This window comes from Alosa alosa, chromosome 7 (genome assembly GCF_017589495.1).
Source record: "Alosa alosa isolate M-15738 ecotype Scorff River chromosome 7, AALO_Geno_1.1, whole genome shotgun sequence".
NCBI classification, from domain to species: Eukaryota; Metazoa; Chordata; class Actinopteri; order Clupeiformes; family Clupeidae; genus Alosa; species Alosa alosa.
The window spans coordinates 31,997,035-32,020,037 of NC_063195.1; the positions used below are offsets into that span (position 1 = coordinate 31,997,035).

Sequence of the window (23,003 nt, forward strand, 5' to 3'; positions counted from 1 at the left end):
TGTACCGGAATGTTGGTAGTGTGTGTAGTGTTAACCACAGCAGCCTCAAAGTCTGAGCCACAGGTGCAGAGTTATAGAAGAATAATGTTCCTAATATTGTACCCACAACTCTCTTTGAGCGTGTGGAGAATAGTTTCTGACACATTTCTTGAAAGGTGGCGAGAGGGTGACGAAAGTATGTTAAGCGTCTATTTCTTCTGTTTCCTTATTCCTTCTCCCTCATGCTCTCTCTCTCTCTCTCTCTCTCTCACACACTCTCTCTAATCCTCCTCTTTGGAGTGGATGAGGGTTTAGCAGGTTAAAAGTCATGTAGGCAGGGGGTCAGCTCAAATAACTATTCACAGAGAACTGACAAAGCATGAATTGCAGCAGCAGGGTGTGTGTGTGTATGTGTAAGAGAGAGAGAGAGAGAGAGAGAGACAGACAGACTGACAGGTTGTCAGTGTGTAGTCGCTGTGATTGTGTACACATGTTTGCATGTATATATTTACCCATTCAGTCAAGGTTCCTATCATTCCAACCCTTTCAGTCACCAACATATCTGCCATAGTCATTATTCTACGTTAGCATTCAGGTGCCAGGTGTCACAAAGCCTTTCAGACCAACCTTAAGACAGGTATGCTGTTTGAATAAGCATAATTTTAGGCTTCCTGGTCTAGAGGTGCAAAAACGTTGCCATAGCCACAGTGACGCCAGTCAGCAATATTTGGCATGTGTTATTTCCTCCAGATTGTGTAAGTCATTTTGACTTTATTATCCTAGGAGACTTCTATGAATAAGATCATGAAGTCCACATGAGACGTGAAACTGAAGCGAAAGATATCTGAGATATAAAGTAGTCTCCAAAACATCAAAGAAATATGTATCGGAACGTCACATTACCAACCATCCCGTATTTCCAACCTCTTACGTGTATGTGTCAGTTGATATTCATTTCTACACAAACAACAAGACGGCGGATTCCTAAAGAAACGCAAGCACCCACACCATAATTAGCTATGTACATTTTACCGTGACTTGAAGAGCTGTAAACAGTCTTGTAAGGCTGCGTGTACAAATTCGCTTGGAGCTCCAGTGGAATTTTGAATTGTGTCGAGAATTCCTGTTGATGTGGGGAATAGGCATCCTCAAAAGCCCAGCACCAAACTCCAAGCGTGGTAAACAAAATCTGATATTTCAGGCAGTAAAAGCCCCGGTAAGAACCAAACTAGATTTTGTTTAAATCTACACACATACGGCTACTGAAAAATGTAAGGTTCATTTATCAAATGTTATTTTGAAGTATTAAAAAACATCATTGTTTTAGAATTTTCGAACGAAATGGTTGGTAATTAGCATGTTTACGATATGTGACGATGAGAATTGATGTTTTGAAATATTGTTTATTTATTTACCTAAATGTAGTGTTTCTATCACACTATTCTATGAAGAAGTATTTTCTCACTAGAAGAGTTATTGTGCATATCCATGTGATGTCACCAGAGTCAGAGTCAAAGAAAGATAGGGGCGGAGCAACACTGCCTATAAGCTACACCACTTTAAATCATACGAATCCTCTGACACAATAAGCAAGGTGGTTCAGTGAGTAGGCCTATTATGTAATAATACTGTTGAAGTAGGTCTACTGTTTTTTTTTTAACATTTTTTTTTATCTAGATAGTCCGTGAGTTTTTTTAATATTGGTTAAGTGGTCCTTGGTCTGAAAAAGTTTGAGAAACACTAGGATAGGACCATGTACTCTCGTGATGTTCCTTGTGTTCGTAATGAAACAAAATCGATGGGACCTCTGGAACAGCGTATTAGCAGGCCTGTCTGCTTCATCATCCGTTTTACTGCATTCTTTTTTCTATCTCTCGAAGACATCAATCATAGTGTTCTCTCATAGCTTTCTATCGTTCTCTCTCCTCATCTGTTTCTCCCTCTCTCCGTGTTCCTTTCTGTGAAACGCTCGTCTCTGGTGGGACGTTAACCACCACCGCCACCATCCAGTGTCTGATCCTCACGCCGGGCCCCTTTGAAGAGGCGGCAACTCATCTGTGAACAAGATGTCCACATCAACAAATATTCGAGCCAGGAACACACACACACACACACACGCACACACACACGCACACACACAAAACATACAGTACATGCTGTGTGAGGAGAGTTTATGACAGAGAGAAAGAGGTAAAAGAATTAGAGTGGAATGGACAGAGAAACAGAGGGAGAGGCAGGGAGATCAAAGAAGAGAGTACAGAGACATGGAAAGCAGAGAAAAATACCCACAGACTAAAGCAAAGTAAAGACAGTGGACACACTGGCAAAAAGGAGAGAAAGAGAAGTGGAAGAGAGAAAAGCAGAGGCAGGGAGAAAGAGAGAAACAAACATGGCAGACCAAGAGAGAGGCACAAGGCTCACATAACACGTCCTTTTTCTCTCCTGGCTGTCCCCACTGCTCTGCCGCCCCAGCACTGATTAAGATCAATGTGTGTATGTTCATCTGGAAGCCATGCCTCTGGCCAGTGCAATCCCAGAAGAATGCAGCTGCATTCATTACGGCCTTGCTGCAAATACATGAACTTTGGGCATCAGCCTAGAAAGATCTGTGCCAATGACGGACAGAATCAAAACAAATCTGATGATATTGCCATAGATTTTATGGAAAAATATTTAATCATCACAAATGATTAATTAGCAAAGGCTTGATACTGAACGATGTCTATATAACGTTCAAAGAATATGTGCATTGCTTGCTTGTATGTGTGTGTGCGTGTGTATGTGTTCCAGTTGTGCATAATAATCAGAACCAACCGAGCAAAAAACTCATTCATTCTATGGCAATAACTTAATTAAATAAGATGAGGGGTATAACAGGAGGAATATATGGGACGTACTGTGCAGTAGTTTTAGTTTTATTTATTTATGACATTAGGCCTTTTAGGGAAGTGCAATATACTCCTTTTTACTGTATTCCATTTATTGATGTGTGCAAGTCTTTCTAAGTCTAAGTCACAAATAGCTTATTTAGCAGTTGCTCACTACTGAATGATATCTATAACGTTAGTACCATATTCAAAGTTCGTTCAACGTTCAAATCTTTTCTCATTTCTCATGTGTATGTGTGTGTGTGTGTGTGTGTGTGTGTGTATATGTTGATGTCCAGTTGTGCATAACAATGCTTATCTGTGTGCACCTACAGAGGATGGGGTGAAAAATGTGAGCGTTAGCTTGTTCTTGCTCTTTTGTTGCTTACTCAAGTGCAAAGGCACGTCCAGTGCAACATTCAGCACACACACAGGGCACACACACACACACACACACAGGGCAACACACACACACTATTCAGCACACACACACACACACACCATTCAGCACACACAGGGCTGGATAAAACTGCCAGGAGTCATGTGTCAACACCTTTTCCCCTAAGCGCAGCATGACAAGCTCTCTCTCTCTCTCTCTCTCTCTCTCTTTTCTTCTCTCTCAATGGTTTGCCTGACGTCTGCCGTTCCGCTGTGTGCACTGAATGAGGTGCTGTTGTTGCACCAGCTATGCCAAACCCCTGCCTTTCCCCCAATGTAGTTGTACCTCACAAACTGAACCAAAAGATCCAATATGGTGAAATGGGCCGAGGAGGCAAACACACAAGCTTAACCTAACGTTCTAGCACTATGTCAAATGAGCAGCGAAATTTCACTTAGTCGTGTGCGCTGCAGTTTTTCGAGCGATCCGAGGTCGTTGACCCACGGGCAATGCAAACACGCCTCAAAGCAAAAGGTTTCACTGACTGAGACAAATTGCATCTCCGTGTCGGAATACCAGAACAGCAGTCTACTTGAACAGACAGTTACTGCACTATGTTTAGAAAGGATCCCTCGCGGAACTGTTGAGGAAAACTGACACAGTGAGGCGATAAATGATAGGTTTTTATACAAGAATGAACAAGTTGAGCAAATTCCTTGTTATTTCAGTCATGCCCGTTTCGAATATGCCATACTTGTAAAGTCTTCATCCATTCTTCTGGTAATTGCATTTGGCGTAAATGCAAGTCGCTCTCCAACGCAATTCTACTGTAGTTGGCTTGTAACAACTTTCCAGTATGCACGCACGCACACATACACTTACACACACACACACACACACACACATACATGCACACCCACACATATACATACACACATACACACACACACACACACACACACACACACACACACACACACACAGACACACACATTCTTACACTGTGGTGAAGTTACATTCCCTCCACACCTGCAACATTTGTAAAGCAAAGGGGATGAATTATTTCAGCAAGGTCAACCACTCAAAGACCCTGCTTTGATCTGACATCTTGGTGTGTGTGTGTGTGCATGCCTGCTTACGTAAGAGTACATTTATTTGTGTTTGTGTGTGTATGTGCTGTTTGTGAGCGTTGCGTGCCACATATTTTTTAGAGAGGTTCATTGCCAAATGAGTGTTTACCTTGGCTCAGTGAAAGACAAGCCAAATGGGGGTGAGTCCTGAAAAACAGGTAGTGGCATCGAACTCCAAAAGCGCCAGGGGTGACAGCAGCCAAAACACAGTAGTGAAGGACTTGTGAAAACACAGATCCATCTTCTCCTCGCATGACTTAAAAAACGTTGACAGTCCATAAGAATTGCTTCTCCTCACTTGTCAAAAACAATAGCGAGTTGTTGACTCCACACAGTCACCTGGGTCTCAATAGCAAACTTAATTCCCGCCACATTACTCTCCTTGTGGCTCATGTATTGAACAATGCTCACATACCGCTCCTGCACACACATTTTGCATACTTTGATATTGATCAAATTAAACATCAAAGCAGGCTTCATAAATCACAAAAGGTAGGCATCATTATAACACTCTTTCTAAGATTGCACATAGAAAGTGTACTCTCACATCATGCGTGAGTGGTGTTTGGTCAAACACTCAGGCAGCAGTTGACTTTGGAGCCGATGTGGCCTTGATGCGGTTCAGTTATGGACCAGACATTTCTCATAATTAGTTGCAATCTAGGACAGACGCTGAATTGACAACAGACAGCAGTACAATTGGCTTCTCTCCCTCTCTAAAGCAGGCCACCTTCCTCTCATCTCTCTCCTTTCCTCTCTCTCTCCCTACTCTTTCTCTATTCTCTCTCAAGATGGCCTCCCTCTGACTGATATCTGCATGGTTGACCTCATGGGCAGTCCTGCAGTTAAAACAAACAGAGAAGCTGTCGGAGAGAATGGAACAGCTCTCTCTCTCTCACTCCCCTCCTCTCTCTCTCTCTCCTCCTCTCTCACTCCCCTCCTCTCTTTCTCTCTCTCTCACTCCCCTCCTCTCTTTCTGTCTATCTCTCCCACTCTCTCCCCCAGTCCCCTTGTCACACAACACAGTCGAGTGTTCATTAGTTGGCTCCTAAGAACTGATTTTGTGCCGTTTTCTCATTCGCATGTTGCCGTTACGTTACTTTCCTACGATCGGCCGATCGGTTCCATCTCATCCTCCTGGCACAATATAAGGCAGAACTGCACATCTGCTCATGATATGCTCACCCCCTGGGCAAGCTGTTCATCATACCTGCTTTACTCCTATTAGTTTGCCGTAAAAATGTTCCAAACACACACGACCGCCGTTTGGAAATGATTATGGAGTGTAAATGTTAGTTGTCAGTGTGCGGGGCTGGGGTGCCAGGTCATCTGTTGAGAACATGGAACATTTGTTGAAACACGTCCAACTTGGACCTCGACTAGAAGGAATTCTGGGCTTGATAAAGCTCGCTGACAGAACTGGTGATATTGAGGGGGTGCAGGTGTGAATTTTTTATGAAGGCACGAGTCGTTATCATCACTGCACCTGTAGGGAGGCATACTGGATAGTGTTTATGTGTCGTGTTTGTAAGTGTGTGGGCATTATGTAAAAAAGCAAGTGACTGTGGTGTGTGTGTACGTGTGTGTGTGTGTGTGTGTGTGTGTGTGTGTGTGTGTGTCTGTGTGTGATGACTGTGTAAGGTGATGTCATTCTCTGATTTGTATATTGACAAGTCATGAAACATCTTTGTGATGTTGATTAGCACAGGACTGAACTGTGAATAGCAGGGTGGTGAGATGGCACATGGAAGTGGTCTTGGAACTGATGTTTTTAAATGTCAGTTTGAGTGTGACCCCATGCTGTACTGCACACGTAAACAACTTGTGTGTATCATCACTTTCATTTGCATTAGTTGTAAGACTATCTGCCGTAACTGATTACTAAAGTAAATTGCTTCACTTACAGTAATAAGTAATTACTTTGATAGGTCAACCGCATGTATACATAATATACTTCTTGCTATGTGATAAATTATGGTATGCACAAATTACATGTAAACACAATACAAAAATGGCTATGATGAATTATGGTATCCACAAGTGACATGACTCATAATACAATAATTACTATGGTGATGGTATGCACATGCTACTTGTATCTGTAATATCAGCTCTGAGTGTTTTGATAATAAGCGTGGCAGTTGTGGGGGTATTGTGTTGTGTCTTGTGATGGATTGCTGAGGGCCAAGCCCGTGGAGATGGGACGATGGGGGTGGGATTAGTGGGGCCCCCTCAAGGCTTTCGTCACCTTCAGCCATCGGCTCATGTGAATGAATCATGCTCAGTGCTTTATCTGATAACGGGTGTGTGTGTGTGTGTGTGTGTGGGTGTGTGTGTGTGTGTGTGTGTGTGAGCGAGAGAGAGAGAAGATTGGGGGTAGGGGGAGAGAGAGAGAGATAAGGTGAAGAAGGGTAGCGATTATGCAGGGCCCTGAAGAAACACACTGACATACACATAGAGAGAGATAGAGAGAGAGAGATAAAGTAAAGAAAGAGAGAGAGAGAGAGAGAGAGAGAGAGATAAAGTAAAGAGAGAGAGAGAGAGAGAGATAAAGTGAAGAGAGAGAGATAGAGAGAGAGATAAAGTAAAGTGAGTGAGAGAGAGAGAGAGAGATAAAGTAAAGAGAGAGATAGAGAGAGAGAGAGAGAGAGAGAGAGAGAGAGAAAGAAAGAGAGATAAAGTAAAGAGAGCGATAGAGAGAGAAGTTGACCCCATGCACATGTTTCATGCAGGGTAACCTACAAAGGAACCCTTATGATGCGCTATAAGTCTCTATAGGAGATGTATGGGTGGGTGAGGCGTGGAGCGGTTTGAGGGTTGCTCATCACGCATCGCCCAGCGGACAGAGGCGGAGGTGCCACGGATGGCAGTTGAGGGGCTTCTGGACAAACAAAGAGCAGGGCTGTGTCTGTCCAGCTAGATCAACACCCAGATATGCCCGTGTGTTTGCACAAGGCTCCAGTTACTCTCTCTCTCTCTGTGTCTGTGTGTGTGTGTGTGTGCATGTGTGTGTGTCCAGTGTGTGTGTGTGTTTGTCAGTGTGTGTTTGGTTTGTTTTGGGTTTGTTTAACAGCAAGTCATCAGTCTTCAGTGCCCCTTGGTTGTTTGGCCCAGACAGACAGGAAGTCTTTAGCAGTCCTATTCGGAGTTAACGGAGTAACCCGTTAACTGCCATTAGTTAGGATTTAGTTAAGACCTTGGTTGCAGTGCAATGCAACTGCTACTTACGCCTGATTGTATGAGTGCACATAGTCACACACACACACACACACATACACACACACACACATATATATATATACAAACACACATGCACTCACACTCACGCACACACACGCACACACACACACACACACACACACACATTCTGTGATAAGCCTGCAAACGTGTCGTCTAGCCTTCGGGCTTTACAATGTAAGTTAACACTGACGTGCACCCCCCACCCCACCCCCCTTCATGTCTTTGTGCTGCAGCTGTACCAGACAGAGCCACGCGTTGGGCTCTGAGCTGCATCAGGGAGTGTAACTCAGACCCCATGTTTCCCCCGCAGTCCCAGACAGACAGACTGGGGGGGTTGGGGGGGGGGGCGGTTAAGTGTCTTTTCACGTGTGCCTTCTTTGTAAGCTGCTTTTGTGTTTGTGTGTATAAAGGGGATTGATTTTGGTGTGTGTGGAGGGGGGGGGGGCACTAATGAGGGGTAGTTTTTTGATCAGGAAGTAGCAGCTGTGGATGCCTTTGAATGCCAATGGTGTGTCCTCTGATGAATATGGCCTTTCTGTGGAGTCACAGGATCTAATTGCTGTGTGTGTGTGTGTGTGTGTGTGTGTGTGTGCATGTTTTATGTTGCACTTTATGTTCTGCTGCCACGTTCCGCTACAATCGGTGTTGTGTTCCGCGACACGCCAGGTCACTTGTCCGCTCCGCAGGGAGCCTTGGCCTGCCACCCACGGGGTTGTGTTTTATCGCCGCCAGTGTCGGGTTCTGTTAGGATTACTGAAGTCTAGTCCCCGCCGGTGGGGCCTGTCACCGCGCGCTCCAGGGCCAGCCACAGTGACCGCCTGCCTGCGCTACGCTACAGTTGGCCTCAGACACTGCCAACACTCCATGTCACACTCCCTTATGTCAGGATTATATTGAACCAGATTTGAACAAGTTTCACGTGTTTTTGTTGTTGACGAGAAATGGGCAGAACTGTGTTTAAAATGTGTGGCTAAAGTGTACACAACAGATTGGGATACATTCCATTGCATTTCTAGGTTCTGATGTTTGACACTGTAGTCAGATGGATCAGTTCAGAATGCTGTTCGTGAATATTCTGCTCCACGCAATAGAGTGGTGAAGTCCCGCCCCTTCTACTTCCAGTCCATGGGACCTATCTTTCAAAAAATTATGAACGGGAGTTAATGGAGAGATAACAATTATTTTTTGGTCCAGTTTGAATGTGCCACAAATTTCACATATGATGTGTGTGAATTTAAAAGATCATTTTTCACGTCAAGAAAGTACTGTTGTTCGATAGACTTCAAAAGTTATGTTGGTTTTGTGCAAATCCACTCAGTGGACTACATCTCTCGTCTCGGACTTCACCACTCTATGACTCCCCAAAGTATTTAGCCTAACGTTTCTCGTTTCTCAAGGCCTTGATTTATTCCCTGCAATTGATTCCGCCTCTCATGCATTAATGCAGTATTTTGATTGATGCGGTGTTAAGCAACGTCTTGCTGAATTTAATGGCCTGCTTGTGGCATTGTAGGTATTCATTAAGGCCTACTTTAAGGCATTTTGTGGTGTTGTGGAGCACGCACAATGGCATTTTGTGATACTTTGTAGAACTTTACGGCGTCCTTTGAAGTGGTGAAACTGAGGAAGGGTGAATGGTTGAAAGTTCTCATCTTTGATTTCACTTAGATATTGCTCAAACCTAATTGCTGTTTCACGATCCAAGTTGCCACTGCCAAGTGGAAGACACGAATCACACTGTGGCCCAAGGCTCTAACAAACAACCAAGTATCAGTTAGCATGGAGTCACTAGCCCTTTGGATTTTGAGCTGCAGACCTTCTACATGTATAGAGACGACTTAGTGGTTTTGCAGCTGACTAATTAAAAGCACTGTAATTATGGTAGGGGTTTAGATGAACTTCAGTTTAATTGAAGAGCTGTGTGGTCTGAATCTGATGACTTGTTATGGCTTGCTGATTCGTAGTGCTTGATTGTGTGTTAGTGGATAGAAAATGGATGAAAAATGTTGACTGAAAGATTGGGGAAAACTATCTTGCTTGTTGTGTCAAAATATATGAACACTAACAAAACCTGTCTTATCACCTTTCACTCTCTCTTATCAAACTTACATAATATTTATGTTACTGATTAAAACCATAATTATAATGAGTATTATCTAATGATAAGGTCAATTTAAAGCCCAATTGGTGTATTTTAGTTTGTAGCTTTTGTTGCCTATTCTCCATATTCCAGGCATATTCTCCAGCTCTGTAAATGTGACGGAGTGGCTAAACCCTATATGGGCTTTGGTCTCCCAAATTAAACAGGGGATGAGGAACTTTGTGGGTCCCTTTCTGATTTTCACAGTTTGAGGCTGGAGGTAAGAATGCAATGAATTAAAAAGTAATATATCATTGAACATGCTGAAAGTATGGGTGAGACAGGGAGTGATAAAAGGAGGGATAGAGAGAGTGAAATGAGAGAGAGAGAAGAGAGCAGACCAAAGCAAATAATATGGGGAAAATTTGGCCGTAAGCCTTTCATTCCTTCCCTCATCCCTCCCTCTCTCTCGTCCATTTGATCCCTCAGCCTGTGGCTTAGCATTCAAAGCCAAATGATTTTGGAGAGAAGAATTTTCTAAGAAAGAATAGCAAGCCCTATTAAGCAGGGCACAGATGGACATTATTATTATTATTATTCCGTATTTCATAACTGCTGGGCATTCGTTCACCATATTCATATCGGCAAGGCAAGCATACAGTCCTATCAGGCAAGATCTAAATCAAAAAAGAGAGAGAGAGAGAGAGAGAGAGAGAGAGAGAGAGAGAGGGAAAGAAGGGGGGAGTGAGAGGGTTTAGGGTTTGGGGATAAGGTGGTTTATTGATCCATATTTCATTAGGCTGTAATGATGTTTTTCCGTGGGACAAGAGATTTGCAGGAGAGCTGCGGTTTCCCCGCTCGTAGCACTGGTTATGTTTACTCTGTCACACGACACCCGGCCACACATACAGCAAGTGCGCACGTCCGCTTACAGTGTGCCCTCACCTGTTTACCCTCCAACCTCACCACCCACCACCCGGGCCGTGCCCAACCTCAAACACCATATAAGGAAGAGTGTAAGCCAACGTATTAGCGGTTAGCGATGCAGGATGTGGTATGCCTGCTGACAGTAAGGTTGGTTCTTGAATGCAAGGTATGTGTCCTTTTGGACAACAAACAAACTTGCCACATACTCACCTGGCAGAAGCAACACCAAACCAGTTTGGCGCTTTTCTATCTATAGAGGGAGATTAGGAAGACAATGGAGAGGATAAGAGTTACTACAGTAGGGGTAGTGATGAGGTCATATCCTCATATGACACATTAGAGTGTTAGGATGGCTTTTTGAGTTCATGATAGGGTTTCGTTGACAAGACCTGGTTTGTTTTTGAAGTCAGTTTCACCCCAGCACTGATTTTTGCCTTCTTTTCAGTCTCTTTCATCTGAGAAGAGAGTTGAGTTTCAGTTGCAGCTCCCATACCTACAGTGCCTCCTCCCTGCTCCTTGGCTACATCCTTCCTCCCTCCCTCCCTCCCTCCCTCCCTCCCTCTCTCCCTCCCTCTCTCTCAGCTGCGAGCCCAGTGCTGGCCTCCTCCTGCCTTCCTGTGATGAAGATGGATTTTTAGGGTTATTGCGAATTCCAGCCATGCCGGTGGGATCATGCACTGGCCAGGAGGGAGCATTGGGCGAGGACGGGGGAGAGGAGGGAGAGGAGCCGTCGCCCGCTTTAATGAAAAAGGGGCTCGGATTTCGCTCCAACTTCCACCCTGGCGTTTCGGAGTGGGGTGGGGTGGGGTGGTGAGGGGTGTTTCAGCAGAGGTGAATTGTTGGGTTTTCTGGGTTTTTTTTCCTTTTTCTTTTTTGGTGCTTTAGGAAGGTGTAGGGGGTGGTGTGGGGGCGCTATGGCAATGTGCAAGAGGGACCACAGATTGACATGAGGTCAAGAGGAGAGAGGGGCCTGAGGAAACGAGGGAGTTGATGAAGGAGCGCTGGAATCCTCAGGAGGAGTGGGCTATGGTGTACAAATGATGTGTCCTAGTGGCATGTGGTTTAACACAAGAAGACAGTTGTGTGACAGTTTTTGCTAAATACATTCCCATCTGCGTTAAACTATGATCCCAACGGGACAATGCAGTCCTTGTATCGCCCTTAAAACTCTGACACGGAGCAGCTGTCATGAAAAGCGTATTTGAATTACAGCAGGTTTTCTACAACAAGATATGAGACAATTATTCTTGGTATGCCATAATGAGATGCCAGGAGGCTGCCAAGAGACCAATAGCAATGGGTCTGCAATCATACTTTAGGGAATGTGACAGCTCACCCCACCATATACTCCATGGAAATGATCTGGCATGTCTGTGGCCCTGTTCTGAGAGATTTAGCCAGAAGTGATAACACATGTATGAAATTACTGACCAATAAAGCGTGAGTGTGTTGGGGGCTGCAGCGCCCTGGTGTGGAAATGCTGCAAAATGCTGCAAACTGCATGACATATTTATGTTGTTGTTTCTACATTATTAACAATTAACTTGGGGGGTTGCTGTAGAAAGGTGAAAGTGGAAAAATCTGTGACGGGTTGAACCATATGTTTCATATGTTTCATGGTTCCAAAGCCCTTCAGCCAAGTATGGCTGTAAATCTGACTGCCGTACCTCTTCTATGCATTTTCTCCCTCTTATCTCAAAGGATATCCCAGCAGTGAAAAGCAATAACATCCAAAGTAGTGAAGTGAAAAGCGATATTTCTTGCAGAATGATGTCACCGTCTTCGAGGGGGTAACCAGTGGTCAGGGATTTTTGCCATGTGCTTTTGATATCTTTCCCTCCTCCTCACCTCAGGCCAAAGGGACGTGCGCCCAAACGGAGCTCCACTTCTGTCTCAGCCTTCACCGAAAGAAAGGCAACACCAGACACTTCATTTCGTGTTGGTTTTTTCGGAGCACAATGAAGACTTTGTGAAATGCCCACAGACCACACACTCCGGTCCATGTCTTCTTTTGTTTTTTTTTTGCTATAGTGGGGGCTTGCTATCCTGTGGCTTAGGCAGAATTTGTTTTTGTGCCCTAAACGCTGCTCATGGTTTTTAGGGGAGATTTGCGATATCAGTATGAGAGTCAACACGCGTTGGCCCTCACATGCGCTCGCCCAGGCGTATTGCGTACAGCCAAACACTGTGCTTCATCTGGGCGAAGGTGGAAAAACAGAGCGGTCATCTGCCGACCCTCCTTCCCTCGGCTGTTTATTTGCCTCGTTTCAGCCCCTCTTATGAGCTGCACATGGAGCCTGGGGGCTTATTGGTCGTGTGTGTGGTATCCGTAACTCTGTGTGTGGTGGGTGGCTAGGTGAGAGTCTGTGTGTGTCTGTGTGCTTGATTATGTGCATATGTGTGAGAGAGTGTTTGATTATGTGCATATGCAAGTATGTGTGTGTGTGTGTGTGTGATTGCAGAGGCATATTTGTGTGGAGTGGCCACTTGTTTGTATAGGTAGACCCCCCACATCCCCACCCCAATGTTTCGGGGACAAGCCTAAATGTGTGGGTGGGCTTACCTCCTGGGCAGAGGCAGGCACCATACCAACCCAGCCACTTACAGAGGGAACGATGAGATGAGTTCACCCCGCTAAACAGCACCGTCCGACAGGGCCGAGCATGTTTTACTGGGCAGAGGATCGGGGTGGTGTCCGAGCGAACTTTCAAGGCCTCCTGAATGTGTAGTCTGCACGATGGCAAACACAGAGAGAATGGAAGTCACAGTGGTTGCGTAAGAGGCTCTGCTCTCTTCTCTTAAGTGCAAATGAAAACCTACAACAATGACATTTTATTCAGTCCAGACTGGCAAAGGCTGTTGTTGTTTTGTAGTTTGGCCATCCAGCTTCTGTCACAGAGAATAGCAAATTCATCATGCATTAAAGAGCATCCATGCACCAACTCATGGTTTGAATATGTAATAGTTAGTACATTTTACGCCAACACCATTTGTGTGTTATTATTTTGTCATGACGAACTGTGAGGCGACTGAAAACTTGTGAATGGGATTCAGTAATAAACCTATGTTTAAAAAATGATGACATTTTTCTCAGTTGGATTGATTGATTGATTCACTGCCTGAATTCATAGACCATGATTTTCCATAAGTTGTCCTGTTTCTGAGCTGCCTCTTGTTTGTTGTGTGTTCCCCGCAGGACGCTTCCTTGGTGTGGGAGGGAGACAGACAGCATGTGGTTCTTCTGCGCTCCTCCTGGCCGACCACTCCTCCTCCTCCCCCTGCTCTCCCTCCTGCCGTGGCTCCGGCTGACCAGTGCCTGCCCAGAGAGCTGCTCCTGCTTGCCGGGGAACAGCATCATGTGCTCGGAGCGGCAGTCCAGCGTCATGCCTGACGCCATCCCCGCCTCCACCAAGCACCTCTACGTCTTCGAGAATGGCATCAGCACGCTGTCCGAAGACAACTTTGCGGGGCTGGGCGCGCTCGAGCTGCTGGACTTGAGCCAGAACCAGCTGGTGGACCTCCCCGACGGCGTGTTCGGGCAGCTCTCATCCCTCCGCAACTTGGACCTGTCCTCCAACCAGATCGTGCACATCTCCGAGCACAGCTTCTCGGGCCTGGTGACCCTGGAGCGGCTCTACCTCTACAGCAACCGCATCCAGAGCATCCACCCGGCCGCCTTCGAGGGCCTGGAGCAGCTGCTGGAGCTGAAGCTGCAGAAGAACGCTCTGACCATCCTGCCGCCCATACGCCTGCCCAGGCTCCTGCTGCTGGACGTCAGCCGCAACCGCATCCCGCCGCCCAGCGCTGCCGACCTCCAGACGCCCAACCTGGAGTCGCTCAAGATGGCCGACCTCGGGCTCACCAACCTGGACGAGGAGCTCATGAGCTCCCTGACCAACCTCCACGTCCTGGACCTGTCCCATAACCAGCTGACCGCCATGCCCCCGGCGCTCAGGTCCGTCCGGGGGCTGATCCGCCTCAGCCTGGCCTCCAACCAGCTGGGCCAGCTGGCCAAGGAGGACTTTGAGAACCTGGTGGCCCTCCAGGGCCTGGACCTCAGCAACCTGAACCTGCAGGGCTTCCCCGAGGGCTTCTTCCAGCTCTTCCCCCGGCTCAACCAACTGACGGTGGCAGGGAACCCCTTCAACTGCCTGTGCCCGCTGGCCTGGTTCCCCGCATGGGTGCGTGGCCAGAGCGTGGAGCTCAGCCGCCCTGAGGAGACCCGCTGTCACTTCCCACCCAGCAACTCGGGCAAGGTGCTGGCCGACCTGGAGCACCGGGACTTCGGCTGCCCCGTCACCACGACCACCGTGCAGACTCGCGCGCCCGTCGTTAGCAGCACCCTCGCCGCCCCTCTCTCCCCGACCGGGCGCGCGGGCACCACCACCCCGGCCCCGCCGAGCATCGTCCACTCCCCCTCACCACCGGACGCTGCCAATGGCGTCCAGGACCCTGCTGCGTCCCCCAGCAGCGACGACGGGCCTCACAAGGAGCTCATGTGCCCCTCCAACATCTGTCTGAACGGCGGCACCTGCAAGTTCAACCAGCAGGGCCAGGTGGAGTGTCTGTGCCCGTCTGACACCACGGGCCTCTACTGCGAGAACCTGGACGAGTCGCCGTTTGTCCCCTCGTTCCGGGAGGCCGCCGTGGTCACAGTGGCGGCCACCCCGGAGCCGGACATCAGCTCACGGCATGTGACCAGCACGTCCATCCTCCTGGACCTGTCCCGCTACATCAAAACACGGCCGCACATCCGCGGCATCCAGCTCACCTACCGCAACCTGTCGGGCCCCGACCAGCGGCCTATGACCCTGACCATCCCGGCCTCCTACCCTGAGTACACACTGCGGGGCCTGAGGCCCAACTGCACCTACTCAGTGTGCGCCAGTGCCATGGGCGAGCCTGACGCCGGCAGCTCCTGCACGGAGGTGAGGACGACGGGCGCGCCTGTGGCCTCGCCTGTGGAGCCGCACATCGAGGGCCCCGTGGCGTCCTCCCTCGTCCTGGCGCTGGCCGGCCTGGCCTTGGTGATGGTGGTGACGGCCGTGGTGGCCGTGCTGGTCTTCCTCCGCCGGCGGAAGCGATCCAAGGCGGCTCACGTGGAGCTGGACGCCGACGAGCCCACGCCGCTGGAGCTGGAGGGGGTCAAGGCGTGCCTGGAGAACGGGGCGCTCCCGCAAAAGCAGCCGGAGATCGCTCCATGCCCCCCGCAGACACCCAACGGCGTGGAGTACGAGGCGCTGCTCATGCAGGGACAAGGCAACGCTAACAACAACGTGGCCAGCCTCAAACCCTCGTACTTCTGAGCTGAGAAAAGAGACCGCTTCAGTTCACTTACTTCTGAGCTTAGGTGACTCTGTAGTTCAGACCTCCGGCCCATGGAGGGCGCTCTGACTTTGAACCCATTCTGCCTTCCGTGGTGGGTCTGCAGCAGACAGCTATGCTAGCTATGCTGTCACGAGCAAGCAAACCCAATCAGCTGAAATATGCTTGCCAAAAACAAAAAAAAAAAAACAGTATTGAAAGTAAGTGCAATTGCAGAGATATTTTTGACCTCTTGAAAATGAAGGTGCCTTTTCTTTTGCATTCTCATATGTCTGCCTTGTAATCATAATGACTTTTTTATAAACATGAAACGAAAGATGTAAGACTTTGCAAATCGTGTTGCTGGACTGTGAGATGGGGGAAGGTGTTGGGAAGGCTGCAATGCTGGCTCAGGCTGAGAGCAGAGAGGAGGAAGAAGGGAAGAAGGGAAAGGGTTGAGGGGAGAGGGAGGGGACAGGAAACACACAGAAGTTTTGTGTGTGTGTGTGTGTGTGTGTGTGTGTGTGTGACAGTGTGCGACACGGCGGACACACCAGGACAGCGCCTCCGCCGTGGCCACGAGCCATTTCTCTTTCGTCGACACTCGCTGGCTCCGCACGAGAAAGTTGCACTGACGACAAAACAAAACAAAACGAACTAGTAACTGGGTCTTCATCCCTCTCTCTCTCCCTCAAGATGCTGGAGAGGAAATGTACAAGGAAATGAACAACAAATGTTGGTACGGAGACAGATTTTTTTTTTTTAAATGGCATTTTGTTTTGCTTCATGCTGCAGCTCAAGATCACCCCACCCCCCCACCCCACCCCACTCTTCCTCCTGGACATTCCCCCACCCTCACCCCACCCCACTCTCCCTCCTGGACATTACCCCCACTCTCCCTCCTGGACATTCCCCACCCCCACCCCACCCCACTCTTCCACCTGGACATTCCCCCCCCCCACCCCACCCCACTCTTCCTCCTGGACATTCCCCACCCCACCCCACCCCACTCTCCCTCCTGGACATTCCCCCACCCTCACCCCACCCCCCACCTCCTTAAGGGACACCATCCTTCAAAAGGAGGTCCATTGCTGTGAAAGACATGCTGAAACACGCTGAAGATACGAGGACAAGAGAGCCACTGTCTTGCGTGTGGGCCCGTGCTGTGATTGGTACTTTTTGAAGGTTACTTCTGTCCTGTGTTACCTTTTGTATGTTTTTTTTGTAGAGACCTTGATGTGATATTTGTCAGTTATTGTTGCCTTGTTTTATGTTAAATGATGACAATGTTGTTGTTGTCGATATGGCAAGACTGTAGCATTTCCCCAGCATATCCTTGATAGAGAGTGGAAAATCCTTTGCCTATACTAAGCATGAAATTTAAACTTCACCACATGAATGTCTGACTTGTACAGACGTAGTGGCTGTAGCAAACTAGCCTGAAATAGGTGGTCAAGAGCTACACAATGAGACCAGCAGTCTATAAATAACCTCAAGGCACTTCTCACACAAATGGAAAAAAAATGAGGGTAAACATAACACACACTCTAAACTCTTACTGGCATAGTAAACACACACACACACACACACACACAACCACGCACGCACAGAGCACACCACATACACACATTTACGGTTTACTTACACACACACACACACAAACATGTGCACACACACACACAACAAAAAGAAAGTAAGAGGGACTAACTTTGAGCCTAATTAAGGGTATGTGCTGCGATTTGGAAGCAATTCATTTCCTACCCTTTTGCTGGGCCTGATGTTATGCCGATACGGGCTGTCCAAGGGTCCCCAGTGGGCTGGCCCAGGCCGGGCGTGCTCTCTGAGCTGGTCCGCTCCATTACCCGCCACTGCTTACTGCTCAAGAAAGCCTTGGCTACGCAAGCAGAACTGGTTTTGCACACTTGCTGCCAACCAGACAATGAAAAGTTCAAACAAAACTGACTAATATAAAAAATGTTTTTATATATATATATTCCTTTCCTGTCTGGGAGTCCAGGATTTCAGACACGTTCTAAGCATCAGACTTTGAAAAAGCTTGGCAGCAACGTCTCATTCTTAAATCACTCTCCACTATCTGTATCACTTCCTTTTGTTTTTTTGAAGAATCTCCAGAGGGAGTTATCCCATGAAACAAGATTTCTCCACAGGAGATTGGCACAGTTGTTGTTTTTTGACTGAAGGGCTAAGCTGGCTTGTGTCTCTATGTGTTTCAACAGTGTCAAATGCAGGAGAACGTTGCTCCAAGGATTCCATTTAACTCCTACAGTCAGTAATTTCTCCAAATTACTTTTTCTTAAAAAATATGTTGATTCTGAACGCTATATGAATTCAACAAGTACTGAATAGTATGCACCAATGCAGGGAATGTATGGAGAGAGAGAGAGGGAGAGAGCAGAACCAAATAGTTGAACTGGAAAAGTAACTAGAAATACAGTTTCACACCACGCAAGGGACTGAAAATATTTGAAATATTTTCATAACAGCTTTTTTTGTGGATGATCCCTGTTGATTTTGGGAGGCCTTTTGTCTTTTTATCGCCTTTTTGTTGTAAATGGATGTTTGTGCTTTTTTGACGAATAAAAGTGTTTTTTCTAGAAATGGTGGTGGTTTATGAGCATGCATGCACATACACAAATTTACACACGCACACACACACACACAAATAGGACTTCGACTGGCAGGTAAGCTATATCTAGACATTGTAGACATCTATTAATGGGGTGATCAATTTAAGTTCCCACAATAGTGAACAGTGGATACATTTGTGCTCCCCTTATATAGTGCCCGTCTGTGAACTGGTGTCTGCTGCCGGGTCTGACACTGACACGCAAACACTTCAGAAAGAATATTTCATGTAGACACTTAATGTATACACTCGACTGTTGGCCTCCAAAACTTTACCAATGAATCTCACACATTGCCAACCCACATGTTCCCTGGGTTCAATGCTAAACAACACATTTGTTAAAGCGATGGTTCGGAGTAATTTCATGAAAGCACCCTAGGGTCCTTTGCACCATGACCCCGAGCCAAACCCCCTCCCAAACCCTGGTCGAGTAGCGCTGTCAGAAACTAATGAGTTTCATTAGCTTCTGACAGCGCTACTCGACCAGGGTTTGACCAAGGGAAAACAGGTTCTGGGAGGGTGTTTGGCTCGGGGTCATGGTGCAAAGGACCCTAGGGTGAAATTACTCCGAACCATCACTTTAAGTGGCTTTTCCCATGATTACACAAACTTCTGACTGGGAGGTTAGTGTGTCCAAAGAGACTTCCCAGAAATAAGACTGCAGGATTGCACTCGAGTGAGCAGAGTTCTGTTCCTCTCCTGGCTAAATGGAGGCCATCCAACAGCAGCACACAAGCTGATCACCACTCTCTCTTTAATCAGCAGCTGTTGGCTCCCCACCCTACCACACGTCTCTCTCTCTCTCTCTGTGTGTGTGTGTGTGTGTGTGTGTGTGTGTGATGCCATGGCCTTATCATCATATCAAATACACACACACACAACACAAGCACACTGACAAGTTCATATACTGTACACACATATCATCACACCCACTCTTATACCCACACGCGCGCACACTCCCTTTCCAAAACACTAGCTTACGCAGGGGTTCAGCCCCGGCCCTAACTGATGGCCCCATAATAGTTTAAAGTGGTGTAGAAAAGGAGAAAACGTTGTTTGTCCCACGAGGCCCTTTGCTGTAATTATCTCTCCCAGGCATAAGTGATGGGGTGGATACTCCACTTTCCACTGAGCAGGGTATTCCAGGACTGGGAGGGACACAGGTGCACACAGACTTCCACTTTTTCTTTCAATTAGACAAGTAGAGGAGCTGCAGAGAGATCTCACACAGGCCCTAAAGTGCTGTGTAACACTGGTGCATCTCCTGAAGAAGGAACAGACCGCCATCACTGACTGATGGCGCTAAGGAGAGCTATAAATAGACTCCCGCTGTGGTTGTAAAACTGTCTTACTGTAAAAAGCCACAACAATCTACCTTCCTGAATGGAGTACAGTCTAAACTTCAACCCACATCAATACATTATAATCTAGTCTGTGCAATCTAGTCTCAATAGATGGACACAGTGAAGCGGGGTTCACATTGCACTGCACTATGAAATCCGCCCGCAAGAACTATTTTGCCGCTCTTGCGTATGCCCCGGTTGAAGTTCAACCATGCGCTGTAAATCATAGCTATTTTGCGCTGAGCCCGGCGGCAAACACAACAATAATCTTTGAGACATTACCTCAACCATGAGCAACCTAGCAACGAGCGCAGCGCATGCCGTGTAGGCTAGAATGTGAATCCTGCTTGACACAGCTCCACTGTTCATTTTTAAATGTAATAAATGTATTATTAAACTTATTTATACGGTAAATCCAAAGACATATCTCCGCTATCGCTGATACAACCTTTAAAGTGTATGGTAACACTTTGCTACTCCAGAGGTAGGCCATCATGAAGCCCTATATGGTAGGTAGCAGAGGCGTCACTAGACTTAAGACATTACTGGGGCACAGCTTATAAATACTGGGGCATGTGCCCCAGTAAAAAGGGTCTAGTGACACCCCTGGTATAGGAACGTCACATTTTACCAACCATCACGTATGTCCAACCTCTTACGCGTATGCGTCACTTAATATTAATTTCTATACAAACCAAGACGGCGGATTCCTAAAGAAACGCAAGCACCCACACCATAAGTTTATCTAAATTAGCTATGTAGGCTACCAAAAATTACATTTTACCGTGACTCGAAGAGCTGTAAACAGTGTTGTAAGGCTGCGTGTACAAATCCGCTTGGAGCTCCAGTGGAATTTTGATTTGCCGACAAACATTTTCGGGCTAACTGTTCATGTGCCTGAGAAAGGTTGGGAATAAGCACCCACCAGCCCAGTACTAACCTCTGAGCGTAGTAAACAAAATCGGATATTTCAGGCAGTAAAAGCCCCGGTAAGAACCAAACTAGATTTTGTTCAAATCTACACACCTACAATATGGCTACTGAAAAATGGTAAGGTTCATTTAGCAAATGTTATTTTGAAGTTTATTAAAAAACATTGTTGTATTAAGAATTTTCGAACGAAATGGTTGGTAATTAGCACGTTTACGATAGGTAGGCTACGTAGCTAAGCACTTTGTTAGGCATTCAATATAGGTAAAGATGGATTTAATTTAACCACAAGATTTCACTATCTATCATAACATTAGATTCACCATAAAATAAATATTAGCGAAAAAAAGTGGTTTTACCTCTAGTTAAAATGTTTTCAATTTCAATTTCAATTTAATATCACTTATTAGAGCGGCAAAACATTACACATGTCTCATTGCGCTCTACGCTATGACTTTAGCATCAGTTAGGCTACACTATGACTTTAGCACGCTACACTATGACTTTAGCACTCAGCTAGGCTACACTATGACTGTGTCTCAATTGGCGAACTGTCGTAAGTACACTTTCATGCAGCACCCTATGTGCACTGTGTGCTTACTGACGGAGTGCGCAATTTTAACAGAATAGTGTTGTCTCATATCAAACACTAACTCTGTGCACTTCACGGAAATGACGATCGCCTTATACAACTTTATTGGTGTCCTCTATTCGAAAGTGACATGGTCATACTGTGTCAAAACATGAGAAGTTTATGTTATAACTTGCTTGTACCTCTGTAAAGTGTGTTTTCCACTGCTGCTGCTTCAGCTTTCTCAACCAGGATTACCAGAGATGCTTCAACAGGAAGGGTTGAATGACTTTTGTGAAGCCGGTATCTGACAATTAGAAATAAGGTAGCTTTACTCATACTTTACTCACCAAATGTATTTCCTGTTTAAATTGTATTATAATTAGTTTGATTTGTCATTGATCTTCTTCTCTCGACACTGAAGATAGCACCCTAGTGCCCTCTGGTGACCCTGTGCTACTGTCTGCTGTGTTAGTAATCTGTTGTTTAAGTGAAACGTTTAGGACAGTTATGTGGAATGCGGTTTGTCATGTTGGAGGAACGTCCTGGATGTCTGTTCTCCAGAGGCAAACGCATCTCCGAGCCAAAGAGGCCGACGACCCTGCGTCCCTCGGAGAGAGTCTACTGCATGGATCAACATCCTTCTGTTTTCTCCTCTCCTTCTCTCTCTCTCTCTCACACATACACTTTCACCATATCTCAGAGGAACACACACACACACATATACAAACGCACATATGCACACACAGATACTTAAATACATTGACTCTACTTTCTTCACAGTAGAAGATCTACTCATTTTTTCCTTCTCTGTCCCTGTCCTCTCCCTCCTCTCTTCCCTTAGTCATCGGTCCATGTCTCCCATTCTGACTATAAATAAATCCAGAGATGAGGGTTTCATATGCCTGGCCCAGGAGGTATCCACAGCAACAGAACAAATCTTTCCCCTGCTTCTGTGATTGTGTGTGTGTGTGTGTGCATGTGAGAGAGAGAGGAGGTATGTGTATGAGTGTGCATATATGTATGCGGGTGTGGGCATGTGTGTGTGTGTGTGTGTATGTGTGTGTGGGCATACGTGTGTGTGTGTGTGTGTGTGGGCATACATGTGTGTGTGTGGGTGTGGGCTTACGTGTGTGTGGGCATATGTGTGTGTATGTGGGCATACGTGTGTGTATATGTGTGTGTGTGTGCATGTAGGGGGTCCTCCGGGGGCTTGCTCATGCTTCAGGTATGTCTGCGATGTCCCAGTGAAGACAGCAGGAAAGGGGGGCTGAGCAGACCAGAGCAGACCAGTCCAGGACTATGAGGGGGCTCCCGCCAGAAGCATCCACTTCACAACACCTCAGGTCGCCCGGCGCAGCCAAGAATGGATCGGCTCAACGTTGTTGCCCCGTGTTGTTAGCAACTGAGGAACGCATTCCTGAGCCAGCACTCACCAAAATTAGGCAAATATTTACATGGCCTCTCACCACCGACGATATGCAGGCGTCAGCTTGCGGGTGTGTAGTCAGCCTTCGTCATCATGGTCAGTGATGGTTATATTAGGGCAAAAGACAGCTTCTGTTATGCTTTGCTGTGTCAAATTGGCTGTGTCAGTGGAAGAAGG

At 46.7% G+C, this 23,003-nt stretch overlaps 1 protein-coding gene across 1 annotated transcript in view; it reads left to right on the forward strand.

Moving 5' to 3' along the window:
• Window positions 1-16,717, forward strand: part of vasna (vasorin a) — a 21,769-nt gene extending 5,052 nt beyond the window's left edge. The window contains exon 2 of the mRNA XM_048249358.1: window positions 13,799-16,717. Within this exon, the coding sequence (XP_048105315.1) occupies window positions 13,833-15,908 (2,076 nt within the window). The 5' untranslated portion in view covers window positions 13,799-13,832 and the 3' untranslated portion in view covers window positions 15,909-16,717. The remainder of the gene's footprint in view (window positions 1-13,798) is intronic.
• Window positions 16,718-23,003: the final 6,286 nt, after the last annotated feature.